This window comes from Mchenga conophoros, linkage group LG11 (genome assembly GCF_057382185.1).
Source record: "Mchenga conophoros isolate Kocher_MC1m ecotype Shallow Benthic linkage group LG11, M_conophoros_male_GT1.1, whole genome shotgun sequence".
NCBI classification, from domain to species: Eukaryota; Metazoa; Chordata; class Actinopteri; order Cichliformes; family Cichlidae; genus Mchenga; species Mchenga conophoros.
This window is the reverse complement of record NC_140536.1, coordinates 1,307,285-1,324,265: the sequence shown is the minus strand read 5'-3', so window position 1 is coordinate 1,324,265 and position 16,981 is coordinate 1,307,285. Positions and strand designations below refer to the sequence as shown.

At 42.1% G+C, this 16,981-nt stretch overlaps 1 protein-coding gene across 3 annotated transcripts in view; it reads right to left on the bottom strand.

Annotated features, from left to right (window-relative positions):
- Window positions 1-16,981, bottom strand: part of grik2 (glutamate receptor, ionotropic, kainate 2) — a 336,418-nt gene that overhangs the window by 97,098 nt on the left and 222,339 nt on the right. For all 3 annotated transcript variants that reach the window (XM_085290496.1, XM_085290498.1, XM_085290497.1), the window contains exon 11: window positions 4,634-4,840. In XM_085290496.1, the coding sequence (XP_085146622.1) occupies window positions 4,634-4,840 (207 nt within the window). The remainder of the gene's footprint in view (window positions 1-4,633; window positions 4,841-16,981) is intronic.

The window sequence follows — 16,981 nt, the reverse complement described above, 5'->3', positions numbered from 1 at the left end:
GCCTCTTCCATTTTTCTGCCCATGCAGCTCATCCTAACTGGGATTTTGTTAGGTGTAATGCTCTACACTGTGAGCAGATTGTGGGTGGTTGTGTGTATGTTTTTAATAAGCTCTATAGGGGAAACAACTCACAGATGAATCTATGCTCTTCTTGCATCACTGTCCTGTCAAATTGGGCTTGTTGTTCTCTTTCTGTTTTCATTCTTCACTTTCCTTCTTGGTGAGTCTGTAATACTCCTCACTTCAGTGAAACTTATTTCCAGCATTTGGCTGTGAAACGAATTCCACAGTTTAAAGAAGTCACAAAAGCAAAGACAACACCCAATGTAGTGATTGGCTATGGCACTTGTCCTACATTTGATAAATTCGTTTTTATCTTATCAACAAACCACTTATTTTAGCTAATCAATGAATTATTGTCAAAAACGTCAACTGACTATTTAACTGACTACAATCCAATCTGGCCCACGTCAGTTCAATTTAAATTTATAGTACCAGCTCAAAACAACTGTTTCTTCAAGGTACTTTACATTGTAAAGTAAAATATTACGTCATGAAAAAATAATAATCTCACAATACCCAAGCACTTGGCAACAGTGGGAAGGGAAAATTCCCATTTAACACAAAGAGACTGAGGCAGCTATTTGCCATTAAGGTTGAGGCGTGAGGGAAGACAAACACAGAGAGAAAGAACCAAACACAAACTATGGCAGAGAGAAGACAAACTCTAATCACATGCAACAGAGTCAACAAGAAATGTCCAGTGAATTATGGGAAGTCCCTCAGCAGCCAGAGCCAATGGCAGCATAATTAAGGGAGAGCTTAGCCCTCGTTATAAGTTTTTATCAAAAAGGAAAGTTTTAAGACTAATCTTAAAAGTATGGAGGGCGTCTGTCTCTCAGATTCAATTTAATTCATTTCAGTGTTATTTATACCGCCCCAAATCACAACAACAGTCGCCTAAAGGCACTTTATACTGTAAGGTAGACCCTACAATAGTACATCCAGAGAAAAACCCAACAATCATATGACCCCCTATGAGCAAGGAGAATCGTTGTTGATAAACACCATAAGTCCATTAAGTTCAGGATGATCTTGTTATTAACAATATTATAACTTCTTTCAAAGGCAAAAGAATGAGATCACAGATACAAGGGGTGAAAATAAGCTTTCTCTCAAGGGTGGATGGGCTCTCCCTTAGCATGGGATGAGGAGTTTGGGAGGGGCTCAGAGTAGAGCCACTATGCCTTCACATCATATGGGGACACTGAATCCAAATGGACCATGTTCTGCACCTCAATTGCTAAGGCTGCTCAGGAAGGCCAGCTCTGTTCTGGGATGCACCCTGGACCCAGTGCAGGTGGTGGGAGACAGAAGGACTGTGGCCAAAATAACATCTCTGATGGACAGAGTCTCCCACCCCATGCATGTAGATGTTGCTGCAGAGCTGCTTCAGTGACAGACTGCTGCGTCCTCGATGCATGAAGGAGCGTTTCCGCAGGTCCTTCCTCCCTGCAGCTGTCAGACTGTACAATCAGAACTGCTCCCAACAAACACAGATGTTTACATCTGCGCTGTAACTGCAATAATTTAACCAACCGATTCGCACTACAACCTGGGTTTGCCTCTTATCTGTAGTTAATTTTATTTAATTTAATAACTGTACAGTACTCTGTTTATAGTAACCACTGTCCTTGATGTAAATATGTAAGAAAAAATGTGTATGTTTCTGTTCTGTGTCCTGTTTGTTTGTTTGTATATGTGTCTTTTTGGCTGCTGTTACAACCAAATTTCCCCTTGTGGGACAATTACAGGATTATTCTATTCTATTCTATTCTATTATGCAGCCGCAAAGATGGTTGATGCCTGTCATGGTGTCAGTCCATGAACCAGACAGTGGGCACTGGAGAATAAAGGAGCCTTCAAGCTGAAGAAGTCCTACTACAGCTTGGTTATCATGTGGGAGGCATTGCTCGTGGTTTGTGTGGTAGCAGAAGTAAAATCTCGGGTGTGCGAGGAGCTCGGTGAGGCCATCAAACAATGCCTTTGGTCTGCCTTAAAGTGATTCTAGCCAACCGTCAGGCAAGCGCTCTACTTTTACTGTGTATAGTAGTGATGGGGCGCTGCTGACTTCAGCTGAGGATATACATGTCCTTCTCAACAAATTAGCATATTGTGATAAAGTGCATTATTTCCTGTAATGTACTGATAAACATTAGACTTTCACATATTTTAGATTCATTACACACAACTGAAGTAGTTCAAGCCTTTCATTGTTTTAATATTGATGGTTTTGGCATACAGCTCATGAAAACCCAAAATCTCTATCTCAAAAGATTAGCATATTTCATCCAACCAATAAAAGAAAAGTGTTTTAATACAAAAAAGGCAACCTTCAAATTATTATGTTCAGTTATGCACTCAATACTTGGTCAGGAATCCTTTTGCAGAGATGACTGCTTCAATGCAGCGTGGCATGGAGGCAACCAGCCTGTGGCACTGCTGAGGTGTTATGGAGGCCCAGGATGCTTCGATAGCGGCCTTAAGCTCATCCAGAGTGTTGGGTCTTGCGTCTCTCAACTTTCTCTTCACAATATCCCACAGATTCTCTATGGGGTTCAGGTCAGGAGAGCTGGCAGGCCAATTGAGCACAGTAATACCATGGTCAGTAAACCAGTTACCAGGGGTTCTGGCACTGTGAGCAGGTGCCAGGTCGTGCTGAAAAATGAAATCTTCATCTCAATAAAGCTTTTCAGCAGATGGAAGCATGAAGTGCTCCAAAATCTCCTGATAGCTGCATTGACCCTGCCCTTGATAAAACACAGTGGACCAACACCAGCAGCTGACATGGCACCCAGACCATCACTGACTGTGGGTACTTGACACTGGACTTCAGGCATTTTGGCATTTCCCTCTCTCCAGTCTTCCTCCAGACTCTGGCACCTTGATTTCCGAATGACATGCAAAAGTTGCTTTCATCCGAAAACAGTACTTTGGACCACTGAGCAACAGTCCAGCGCTGCTTCTCTGTAGCCCAGGTCAGGCGCTTCTGCCGCTGTTTCTGGTTCAAATGCGGCACCTGTAGCCCATTTCCTGCACACGCCTGTACACGGTGGCTCTGGATGTTTCTACTCCAGACTCAGTCCACTGCTTCCGCAGGTCCCCCAAGGTCTGGAATCGGTCCTTCTCCACAATCTTCCTCAGGGTCCGGTCACCTCTTCTCGTTGTGCAGCGTCTTCTGCCACACTTTTTCCTTCCCACAGACTTCCCACTGAGGTGCCTTGATACAGCACTCTAGGAACAGCAATTTCTTTCTGTGTCTTACCCTCTTGCTTGAGGGTGTCAATGATGGCCTTCTGGACAGCAGTCAGGTCGGCAGTCTTACTCAGTTTTGAGTAATGAACCAGGCTGGGAGTTTTTACAAGCCTCAGGAATCTTTTGCAGGTGTTTAGAGTTAATTCGTTGATTCAGATGGTTAGGTTAATAGCTCGTTTAGAGAACCTTTTCATGATATGCTAATTTTTTGAGATAGGGATTTTGGGTTTTCATGAGCTGTATGCCAAAATCATCAATATTAAAACAATGAAAGGCTTGAACTACTTCAGTTGTGTGTAATGAATCTAAAATATATGAAAGTCTAATGTTTATCAGTACATTACAGAAAATAATGCACTTTATCACAATATGCTATTTTTTTGAGAAAGACCTGTAGATGAGCAGTGGAAGGAGATATTGAGGACCTCATTCATCCCACTGAAACATCTTCTGTACAGGAAGCAGAGTCTGAGGACAAGGGCTGACCATCACTGTTGGAGTGGCTGTAGCTCAGGTGGTAGAGCAGGTCATCTACTAATCAGAAGGTTGGTGGTTTGATGTCTGGGTTGGTGGGTGGGCCTCTGCAATATTGTGTAGAGCTCTGGGATGGTGCCTCTGTATTACTGGAAACTGATAACTGGAAATGTGCTCCAATTACAGACAGAACACAGGGTAACTGGATCATCTGTTAGTCAACTAAAGGACGAACAAGGCCATAGTATGTTAGGGTCAGTATGTTTGAGGGTGTGTGGGAGTTTGCCCAACCAGTCTGCATGTGGTTTGTAGATGTGGAAAAAGCTTTCAACAGTGTCACTAAGGTTTATGTGTTTACTTCAGTTATTTCATATTAGCCTCATTATGACCCCAGTTGGTTTCATTATATAAATACAAATAATGTTTAGTTAAAATGACTAAAAACTAAGTGATATCACAAACAAGGCCCTTAAATAAGCTTTTAAGTAATAATATAGATTGTACATGGGATAAAAGCTCCAAGATTGTTTATACTTTAGATAAGTATACGTTTAGTTTTACGAAACATGCAAATTAACTTTAACTTTGCAAAATCTTTTTTTCTTTAAATGGCATATTTACAGAACTAATAATGCCATGAGAACAAGTAAGAGTTGCTATTATTATTATTTTGCTATTGTTTATACAGTAAATTACAAGCTGGTAGTCCATTTATGTTAAATATGTCAATAGAATGAGGGTTAAGTAACTGAAAGTTCTCCATAAATAAAATGCATCACTAAATTTGATTGACTGATTGACTGAACCACTTTTATAATGATTGAATAATAATGCAGAAACTCACATGATCCATTAGCTCCTTGACCATGCCATTCCACTGGCCTGTGTTCTCATCCTGGACACCATATTTTCCATCTTCCACCAGGCGGACCTCAAAAGTAAAGCCTAGGATGTTGGCCAGTTCTCTGAGTAGATCGATGCAGTAGCCCTCAAAGCGGTCGTTTCCATAGAGTGGTTTGTCAGACTTCTTGAACATCACGTATGGTTCTTCCTGTTGGGCAAAATAGGGAGGAGGGATGAGTCTTAGCAGCACTTTCCATCTTTTACCTACAGATAAAGTGTATAGGTCATCTGATATGTAAGCCATGCAAACCCTAACATAAACTCCCCAGGTTGGTAAAGCATATATAAAGCTGCTGTGTGTGTGTGTGTGTGTGTGTGTGTGTGTGTGTGTGTGTGTGTGTGTGTGTGTGTGTTTTCCAGTCGTCCCAGTTCTGTGATGTGAGTTGGGGTTGGTACAAAGTGAGGCATGACCATAATAAGAGATAATCCCCTCATATCAGTTACTGTGTGCATCTCTCGGGCACGTCAAACTGGCGTTGGGCACAAGCTCAGCTTTCAGGGTTCCACATGCTTTAACAATAAGATAAGAGATGCTGATAGACAGACACAAAAAGGAGAGAGCAAGAGCTGGCACATACCCTGTGTTCACATGAACAGCTGGAGAAAGCTGTCTTTTTTCAAACCATTTCCTTTCTGCCTCCCGCCTACTGAGCATCTCCTTCACCATGTCCTTCTCGTCTCCCTCCACAGCTCACTCCCGGTTTCCTCCTCCACCTGCTTCCTCCTCTTTACACCTCTGCTTTATGCACCATCTGTCTTTTTTAGCCTTAGATGCTCATTCGTGCAGCATATCCCTCATTTCTTGTTTCTCGCAGACAAATAAATCGCAAAATATATCACCAAGCAGGTGTTATTTATCAGATAACTGTGGCATGACTGAAAAAAAATCATTTAAAATTGTTAATAGCTTTGACATGGTTTGTCACGTTCCTTAGATTTGGTCCTGGGGTTTTCAGTTTTGCTGTTTTAGATTCCTAGTTCGGATTCTTAGTAATATATTTGACTATTTTTTATTATTCATTGTTGTTCGAAAATTTCAAGTACTGAGTTTTGTTTTTGTTGATTGTTTTTGTTCCTGTTTGATTCAAATAGACTGTGTGGAAATCACTGAGAATTAAACTTCTGTTTTTAATTTTTAGTTGTTATTGTCATGCATTTCAGTTTTGCAATCTTGTGTTTTGTTAAATGTGTAATATTTGTACTTTTTACTTCTCTCCGTCTTTCGCTGTCTGTTCCTCCATTTTTCTTCTTTCTGGATTAGTGTCTTGGTTCCCTTGTGCTAAATGGTAAAATGGTAAATGTCCTGCATTTGTATAGCGCTTTACTTAGTCCCTAAGCACCCCAAAGCGCTTTCCACTACATTCAGTCATTCACCCATTCACACAATTGCAGCCAGGAGGCAGCCTGGGATCAAACCACCAACCTTCTGATTAGTGGCTGACTTGCTCTGCCACCAGCATCGATGTGCTTTATTTTGTAAGAGAAGGCTGTAAAATAACAGAGAGAAATCCCAACATTCATAAAATCTACTTTGTACAAGCACTTGGCGACAGTGGGAAGGAAAAAGGCCATTTTAACAGCAAGAAACCTCCGGCAGAACCAGGCTCAGCGAGGGGTAGCCATTGGGGCCAGTCTGAACCATTTCGGGGTGATAGGAGCGAGTCTAAATTAGTTCTCTATTTTTTTCCTCTTTTGTAGGTTATTTTCTTTCATGCTTAGCACTGTTGTCCAGCTATGTTTGTAATTAATTTTTTCGTGTTGAATTGTTGAATAAAAGTTTATTTATATATTCCTCTCTTGCCCCTCGTCTATCCTTCAAGCTCGGGTCCTCTACCAGAGGCCTGGGAGCTTGAGGGTCCTGCACAGTATCTTAGCTGTTCCTAGGACTGCGTTCTTCTGGACAGAGATCGTGGATGTTTTTCCTGGGATCTGCTGGACCCACTCGCCTAGCTTGGGAGTCACTGCCCTGAGTGCTTCGATTACCACTAGGACCACTGTTACCTTCACCCTCCACATCTTCTCCAGCTCTTCTCTGAGTGCCTTGGTACTTCTCAGCTTCTCATGTTCCTTCTTCCTGATGTTGCTGTCACTCAGTATCGCTATGTCTATCACTATGGCTATCTTCTTCTGCTTTTCTACCACTACTATGTCCAGTTGGTTAGCCACCATGTGACGGCCAGTGGGCTGGCCTTGTGTTTTGTTTTTTCTTTTACCTGTTTCTTGCAGGTAGGTGGAGCTGACCCAATTAGTGATGCAGCACACCTGAGAGGCCAGTCCCAGTGTATATAAAGACACCTTGACTGAACCAGGGTGGCTGGCTTTGGTGCTGTCGCTCGCTGTCTGGCACCCATTTTGTTCATTTGGAAGTTTCAGTTATGGCTGTTATGTCCTTTACATTGTGTCTGTGAAGGTTCTCAGTCATCCAGGTCATCGTAGTCAAAGGAGCTTGCAAAGAAAAGCGTCTGGACTTCTTTAAAAGGAGCTTGCAAAGAAAAGCGTCTGGACTTCTTTAAGAACTTAAAGAAGTCCAGACGCTTTTCTTTGCAAGCTCCTTTGACTCCTTTACATTGTCTTTAAGTTGTTTTACCTTATTTTCATTAAATATGTCTTACAGCCTTTAAAAAACCTGTGTGTGGTCTCCCATTTGTTTGTCACTTCCTATGAGTCGGGTTGTGACAACCACCAGTTTGTCCATCTGTATCTGTATCTGTATCTGGAAGTCCCACAGGATCTTAGCTTGGTTATTCTCCACCACCCTTGGGGGCATCTCTCATTTTGACCTCGGGACTTCCAGGTTATACTCGGCACAGATGTTCCTGTACACTATGCCGGCCACTTGGTTATGGCGTTCCATGTATGCCTTGCCTGCTAGCATCTTGCACCCTGCTGTTATGTGCTGGATTGTCTCAGGGGCATCTTTACACAGCCTGCACCTGGGGTCTTGCCTGGTGTGATAGACCCCAGCCTCTATGGATCTTGTGCTCAGAGCTTGTTTCTGTGCTGCCATGATTAGTGCCTCTGTGCTGTCTTTCAGTCCAGCCACCAATAGGATTTCTGGACGTCAGCCACTTCCTCTATCTGGCGGTGGTACATACCGTTCAGGGGCCTGTCCTTCCATGATGGTTCCTCCCCTTGCAACTCTTTCTTGGGTTTCTACTGCCTGAGGTATTCACTGAGCACGGAGTCGGTCATGGCCATTTTCCTGATGTACTTGTGGATGTTTTGTTGTTTCATCCTGGACTCTGGTACTGATACTCACCAGTCCTTGGCCTTCTTCCTACCGCTTAGGATACAAGTCAAGTCAAGTCAAGTCAAGTGGCTTTTATTGTCATTTCAACCATGTACAGTGGTACAGTACTGAGTGAAATGAGACAACGCTCCTCCGAGACCCTGGAGGATACAGACACAAGACAGTGCAATGGAAATGTGTGAAATGCTGAGTATTGTGCAAAAGTAACTTGCTGTCTCAGGGCTTGCAAAATTTCAAAATCCCTGGTAGCCCTTCAGGCAGGCACTCTTCAGTTTTCAGTTTTTTCAGGGACTCTGTCGCTGAGCCATGTTTCTGTGATAAAAAAGACGCAGCAGTCTCTAAATTCCGGCTGCGTGGTCTGCTGGAGTCGGATGTAGTCCAGTTTATTGAGAGGAAGATGGATGGAAGAACCGGTTGGCTTGGATTTGCTCTTAGCCTATTACGGACCGCACCACGCTTGATGCACTTCCGCTTCCTCACGCAGCGCTTTCGGCAACATGTCCACTGGCCACCAGCATCAGACGATGAAGGACAGAAGGCCCGATTTCCATAGCGCTTCCAGTAGTTCCGGGTCAGTTTTTGTGTGATGCTTGTAATTTAGAAGTGTTTGCCGTTGGTAAACATGAACACCGATTGTTCTGGTGTCCATGTGGCTCAGAGGTTATCATGAAAATTCGATAGAAAGCCCAAAAGTACAAAAACAGCACAATTTGGTCTTGAGTGGCCGCTGCTGTTCCCACGCCACCAGTGTGCTGCACTTGGGGTTAAACATGCATGGTAAGGAGCTTCCTTGTCTTGATGTCAGTGGCGTCTATCTCCTCCTTTGGCCAGCTTATTATCACAGCAGGGTACCTGATCACAGGCAGGGTGTAGGTGTTGATAGCCTGGATCTTGTTCTTACTGTTACAGTTCAAGTACCCTCTGCAGATACTTGATGGTGGTAGCTTTCATAGTGGCCTCTTTGTGGTTTCCATTTGCCTGTGGGATGCCCAGGTACTTGTTACTGTCCTCTCTGTTTGAAATGTTGTCTTCTGGTAGTTTGATCCCCTCAGTTCTGACTGCATTCCCTACACTTCTCCAGTCTGAACGACATTGCGGTGTCTGTACGTTAGGTGGTAGAAAGGAGGCCGGGGACTGGTGAGTGTCAAAACCACAGTACAGGATGAGACAAGGAACATCCACGAGTACATCAGGAAGATGGCCCCAACCAAGCCCGTGCTCAGTGAATACCTCTGACAGCAGAAACCCAAGAAAGAGGAGGAAGAGGAGTAACATTAATGGAAGGACAGGCCCCTGCACGGTATGTACCACCGCCAGATAGAGGAAGTTGTTGACATCCAGAAATCCAACCAGTGGCTGGACAAAGCTGGACTGGAAGACAGCACAGAGGCACTAATCATGGCAGCATAGGAGCAAGCTCTGAGCACAAGATCCATAGAGACATTCCATTTTACTCCAGCTCTGTCTAGCTACTGGTAGGACTTCTGGATGTCAGCTACTTCCTCTTTTTGCTGGTGGTACATACCGTGCATGGTCCTGTCCTTCCATGACAGTTCTTCTCCTTGTTCATCTTCTTCCTTGGACTTCAACTTCCTGAAGTATTCACTAAGTCACGCAATCAGTTCTGGCCATCTTCTTGATGTACTGATGGATGTTTGTTTTCTCATCCTGGACAGTGGTTCTGATAGTCACTAGTCTTCGGCCTCCTTCCTTTCACTTGATGTACAGTCACAGGGTGCCATCATAACACCACCTTTCTGGACTCAATGCAGTAACACTTTCCGTTCTTCACTGGTTGCAAACTAAAGATGCATCCACAAACGGATCTGCAATTAGAAATCAATTAGTAAATCGCCATGTCTGTCTTACTGTTCCATGGTGAAATGTCAAAGCTCATCACTAAATAGGTAAGTGGTGCTGCCTCTGCAGCTATACAAGCCTTTTCATCCCATTTATTTATATAGCGCTAAATTGCATCAACGTCACTTAAGGAGGCTTGATATCTTAAGGTAAGATGCTTCAGTTATGCAGAACGTTACTCCTTCTTGTCCTCGAATGGACTGTGGGTCATCAATGACCTTTCCTTGTTGCATCTTTTTCAATTCCTGCATCACCCCATATGTATTTACTTCAACAAATCATGTTTTCTTAACCTGTGATTCTGCTTTCCTGTTTCCAAGTCACTCTAGTCTACAATTTCTTCCATGTCACGACATAGCTGGCTGGTGGTATCAAAGTCTCCCTCCTTTCTCCTGTTCCGCCAGCTCTCAGTCTCATTATAGTCTTTGTGCTCTCTCCTAGCTAACAGTGGCCTTGAACCTTAATGCAGACTCTCTTTGTTTGTCCTTTTGCTTTATAACAGGCCCTTTGTTCTTTCTGCCTTATTGCATGCGCTGGTCCTGTCCCGGCCTTCAACAGCCTTCAACCTTAACACAGGCTCTTCTTTCTCTCCTGACCTTTGACAAACGCTAAGCCCTTGCAGGCTCTGTGCTCTCTCTCCTCTTTGCAAGCCCTATCACACTCTCTCTGCTCTCCATCGGCCATCAGCAGCCCCATGCCTTAACCCAGGCTCTTTTCTCTCTTGTCATGCAACTTTCAGCCTTTTGCAGACTCTCTGTTCTCTGTTGGCCAGCAGTTGCCCCAAACCTAATGCAGCTTATCTCTCACCTGTTTCGCAACTTTCCACCTTTGCAGGCTCTCTGTTCTCTGTCGGCCATCGGTGGCCTTAATCTTCTCTCTTCTGTTTCTTATCGTTCGCTTGCTTTTCTGCTGCACTCTAGCCTTCAGTGGCCCTAACCCTTAAGGCAGCCTCTCCTCTTGGGACTGCTTTTGCCAACTTACAGACTTTTCGCAAACTCTCTGTCTCTCACCTGCTGAACATCAGCGCCGGGCCTATCAAAGGCCCATTGTCTCTATCTTACCTCTAGTCTGTCCTCACATCTCATTTTGGTTTCTCTCCACCAAGCTTGCCCTCGAGCATCGTCACAGGCTCATTCTGCTGCTCTACCCTTTGCTCTCCAGACCCAGTTTCTAATGTAATGTGGTGCTTATGCATGTTATGCCTTTCCCTGTGCCATGCATTACCGCTAACGTTCATGTGTTCCATTAGGTCAGATCTCAATGCCACGGTAAGATTGATTTTTTTTCTTTGGGGGTCATGCCCTAACTCTTATCATTGAGGGGATTCAGTTGTGTTGTCCTACTGTGCTGGACCATCAGCATCTAACCCATTAAATACCACAAACTGAATTCTGTACATTAAGAAATCAATCAAAACCATAACTTTAAACTGAAAGCTTCATTCTTTTTGCATTCACATATTGGTGTGGTTGACATTCACCATCATAATTTTGAATTTGAGAGTAACAGTCTGCATCTCTCCCATAACTGTGCTCTACCCCAAAAATAAAAACAGGAATGTGTGTCTTTTTTAACTGCACTGCAACTGTCTGTTATGTCACTGGACACATTACTGTGTATGTAATACATCTAATAGAGCATACCATGGCTCTTGGACTGCAAGACTGCAAGAATACTGATGTAATGTTGATGAAAGAGCAGAAAGCACTGTCTAGATAGTGATCAATATCAGTGAGACAGGAATGTCAAGACATGTAGTAGTATTTGTTCAAGAATAAAGTTTAAGGTGAAAATAAAAAAAGGAATTCAATAATTTGTAATATATTTATATTATATTTAAAATAGACACATACAGTCAGGTCCATAAATATTGGGACATCGACACAATTCTAACATTTTTGGCTCCATACACAGCAATGGATTCCAAATGAAACGAACAAGATATACTTTAACTGCAGACTGTCAGCTTTTATTTGAGGGTATTTACATCCAAATCAGGCGAACGGTGTAGGAATTACAACAGTTTACAAATGTGCCTCCCACTTATTAAGGGACCATTGAAAAACTATTGAAAAACAAATGTTGTATCCAAGATGGCCGACTCCCAAATGGCCACCATGGTCACCACCCATCTTGAGGAGTTTGCCCCCTCACATATAGAGATTGACAGACCATGTGACTTTCGTGCATTGCATGCCGGGAACTCGTGGCAAAACAATCCAAGTACCGCATCAAATGCAAGCATTTGCAGCACCGCAAAACATTCATTCTTCGGTTCCAATACCTTCTTGCTTTTTCTTTGCCCCCCCCCAAAAGGTATGTACAAAACGAAGGAGAACAATACCGGTCTGTACAAAGACAGACTTGATGAAAAGTCAAAGAAAAGATACGAGGAAAAAATCAGTCGAGTGAAAGGGTCAGACCCTTACGAGCACAGAGTGGACAAAAGACGGTTAGCGTGCTGCCCAACTTTCACCACGCTCATATTTATAATTATACGGTTCTTGGAGTGAGTGCATACACTCATGAAGTTTAGTAACTTCAGGTCACTGCAACAAGCCCAGGTACAGTTTACCGACAAATGGGTGCAGGACCTTGAAATGTACCGCGTAGAACGAAAGACCATCGTACGAACAAAGGTAAGATTTCCAGTCTCACAAATCGTCTTCATAAATACATATTCGTTAACCGTTTATTAATATAACCTTTGAGCTAAATGGTAATTAATTAGTAGTGGAAATAATTTCTGGTTCGCGTTACAGAAATGTAGCAGTGACAATAATACTGTATGCTGTAATCGTACTGGACAATTAGTGATAGAAAACAACTGTTTTATCCTGTGAATAAAAGTATATGTTTTTGTCAGTGTACCATGGTAATAATAGAAGCGAAACGCAATATTGTGTCAGGACAATTCACTATTTATGCACAATAAATAAAGGAGCATATAGCGCGACAATTTCTGTTCAGCGCCAGACTTGCTTGTAACCTATATCACCAATTATGATAAATTACGTAATAACTACAACAGAAGACTGACCTTTGTGGAAATGCTTGGAGCAGACTAACCTGTGAGCTGGAGTGTTCTGAGACGTTATATTTGGTCGTTGAATGGCTGCAATCCAGGCCATCCGTGGCTCTTTGTTACTTCGGAACCATGGCTCGAACAATTTCTCTTTCTTTCTCTTCAACGACGTAATCCGATAACAACCGATCTCTTTACCCGTCGGCTTCCCGTGGCTCTCATGTGACCGGCTATTGCAGTTAATAATACCACAGCTTCTTGCCATTTTTTGTGTTTCTTTTTATCGATGTGTGACTGATTTCAATTGAAAGTCTGCGTGCGCTAGTACCTCTTGCCACGAGTTCCCAGAATCCTTTGCGGTCTTACCCCTGAATGACGTCACAGTTCAGGCCACTATTTCTCAGTCCAATGCTAAATATGCCAAACAACATTGTTGCTGACATCTCCCCGGCCATTTGTTTCAACCAGGGGACCGGGTCTGGCTCTCCACAAGACACCTGAAACTTCATAGTGAATCCAAGAAACTCACTCCCAGGTTTATTGGCCTGTACAAGATCACAGCCACAATCAACCTAGTCACTAATCGATTAAGTGACCAGACCCTGTTTTCCACACGTCGCACCTTAAGCAACACATTACCTAACCACTTTCACTGCCGTGTTGGAGTAATCAGCACCCTGCAGCACCAGGCAGCAAATATTTCCTCTAAGCCAGAAGGGAAAAAAATATTAAGAAAGCTCATAAAACATGTGGTCGCTTTCAACACCAGCTGTCTGCCATCTACAATGCCATTTTGAGACCCCTTCTCAGCTGCTTTAAAGCCCATTCGCACCTTTTGTCAGGTGATCTCAATAGGTTACATGATAGGGCGATGGACAGTCCCACAATGGCTTCACTCGACACCTCTGTTGATAATCACCCATGCCCTTTTAAACACCTTGGCTCTACCATTTGCTTTTAGAACTGAAGACGCTTTTTGGATGGGAGGTGAATTGATTGAGAGAATTCCAGTCGCTTTTCTTTCCAAGCTCTTTAGATTACCATGACCTGGATGAATGAGAACCTACACAGATATTTGCATGAAATACTAAAATGTCTCAGTTTAAACATTTGATGTTTTCTATCTTATATTGTGAATAAATCTGGGTTTTCCATGATTTGAAAAACAGTGCATTCTCTTTTTATTCTTATAATTAAGTCCTAACGTTTTCGGAATTATTTTTTTTATATGGTAAAGCTGTAACGGTTCTGGTGGCATGCTCATGATTACCAACATGAAACAAGGGAAAAAGAAGCAAAAAAACTAAACAAACCTCTTAATGTGGAGGAGGGGTTTGTGTGATCTGTGGTTTGTATATGAAATTTGCCCCCAGTATGGTTTTCCAAGGCCAATTGGTCCTGCGTGAGTGATGAGACAAAATGTGATTCACAAGATGATGACAACAGCAACGAATCATGTTACCTCAACTGTATCAAGGTTACCAGGACCCCCACTCATTTTTCACATGTTCTGAGGAAAAATTTTCCACAAAAATACATCATGTTTGTTGTGCGTCTGTGTTACACAAGTATTACAGAAAATTCAGAATTTCAAATTGTTTTCTCACAACACGTTCAATGTGTAACAGACTTAAAAGTTAGGGATGTGGCTGCTGTAATAGATAAATAGGTGGTAGCACAGAGTGTAGAACCCAGTTCCTGTCTACAAGGCCTCATCTATAATCCACTGGAGAATTTTAATGGAATTGTCTTGTGCAGTTTTATTAATGTATCAGTCCTAAACAGTAGAGATATGTGTGCATTGCACTCATACAATTTGTTTTTACAGCTTGATAACAAAGCTTGGTCACACTGATAATTTACAAACTCGAAAACTTGAAAATGTGGAATCCAAACCCAGTGGGTGAAATGATGGTTTCATCTTTTATAGTCTATGTACGTTAATCATGCTTACTCATCTCCCTTTGACTGCCACACCAAGAAAGAAGCAATGGAAAAAGCCTTATGTGCTCACCCATTTGGCTGAGCAGATTGATAGCTTTAATGTTTAAACATGGTGATAACCACAACCTGAAGAAATGAACTATAAATGAATTCTTGTAATCATTAAACTAGTCAGTATAACAAAATGTATGTAATATTTGAATTACCTTCCATAATTTGCTATAAAAACCCTAATCTTTCCTGCACGTTGTGTATAATGTGTCTCTACACTGCACAGTTATAGGGGAACACAAAAAGTAAATGGTAAATGAACTGTTTGTCATATAGTGCTTTTTCACTGTACCCGAGCACACAAAGCACTTTATACAATATGCCTCACTTAGCCATTCATACAAGCACTTTCTGTATACTCAAGTGCCTCCTATCTGACATTCACACTCCAATGGATGCATCGGAGACCATATTGGGGTTAGTATTTTGCCCAAGGATAGTTGGCATGAAGACTGGAGCAAGGAGGGGAGGAACCACCATGGAACAACCAACCCTCCACTCACCTCCAGAGTTACTTTAAAATTCAGTATAAGATGTTACTGAACCTGCAAAACAGGTGGTTAATCAAGATTTCAGTAACTCAACAAGAGAGAAAACCCAAAAGAGGCCTTACCTTTTCATGGTAGTAGAAACTGTATTTGATAAATTAAGTTTAGACTACCTACTCTATCATTTACTCTGAGCATTTAGGTTTACAGTATGATAATGATGAAGTAAGATATGATTTGCTGTTTAATCAACTGGTGACTTGACATATTAAGATGTCACGGTGGCCTTTTTGATTTGTAGCTGTAACTGTCTGTTCACACCTCCAGAAAATATTTTGCAACACCTTAACCAAGTTTAAATGTTAGTTTACATGACGCACAAAACACTCTGCTCTACTGTTCCCCTGCAGCGAATCATAAAAACAACTGGTTGTTTCTGTGACAATGAAAGCAAGTCTGGTCCTTGCTCTCTCCAAGACATTACACGGTATATTATCCACAGCTCTAGCTATTAGCCTAAAGGTACTCCATTTCCACAACAGCATAACTGGAATGACTTCCTGAGTAGATAAACTGTTGATAGGCCAAGATCTCAAGAGTAATTACATCATGTTTTATAGTACATAATCCAGGAGAAAATGATGAGAAGCCAGATGAAAGTGTGCATCAATCAAATGTAACAAACCCAATTATTGTCAGCCCTCCCTCCTTTTCTTTGCTGCTCACAGCCATCACACATCTCCCCATGACTCAATCCTGATATGGCAATTACAGCGGTGGAGAGTCTTTGCTAATAACTACAATCCAATCACTTCACAGCATGTGCGGAAAGAAAGAAGACCTGTGATAAATAATGACAACCCGCAATTTACTTGATATTGTTATTTTTACACTTGCTTCTTCGATATCAGGCTCATAAATGGCTTTAATGTGAATTTCTTCTTAAAATTTCCCTTTAGTGCCATGGTGCCATCACACGGCAGACTCTGTGCTGTCTGTGTTCATAACCACAGCCACAGGCATACACTTAGAGGGGGGACTTTTACAACGTGTGCATTTATGCCCCACAGTAAAAACATAAAGGAAGCTTTGAAACAAAATGTTTCAAGATTAATCAGTAAAGCAAAACGTCCTCTGATAAGAGAGGTCTTCTTTGGCAACGAGTCATTTTTACCTCCAAAATATGTGAATTATAAGAGATAAAAGTGATGAACCTTTGATGTTAAATGTAAATATATGAAACACAGATGTGGTGCTGTGACATTAATCAGCAGCTCCACAGCATTTCCTCTAATCCCGGGGTTAATAACCGCATAGGAAAAAATAGCAAAAAAGAGAAAGGGGTAAGTATTTTTCTTAATCTCAAAGAGGCTTAAAACGCATGAAGCCATTTGTTTTTGCTAATAAACATTACGTCATCTGTCCTTATTGTTTTCAGCCAGCCAATAATATTTCTGATGTACATAATTTCTAAAATGTATACAAGCCGTGAACATGAGCAGAAACACTGCTGAAACACAAATAAGCTTTTGACAAGTTAATAATTTTAGAAGTGTAGAGGTGCATCATGAGCACAAAGCAGGTTGAGCCCCCTGCCCTCCAAGAAAAGACAGATGTGAGTTGATAATTGACAGTCAGCTCATGACTCTTATAGCTCGAGACAAGCTAATA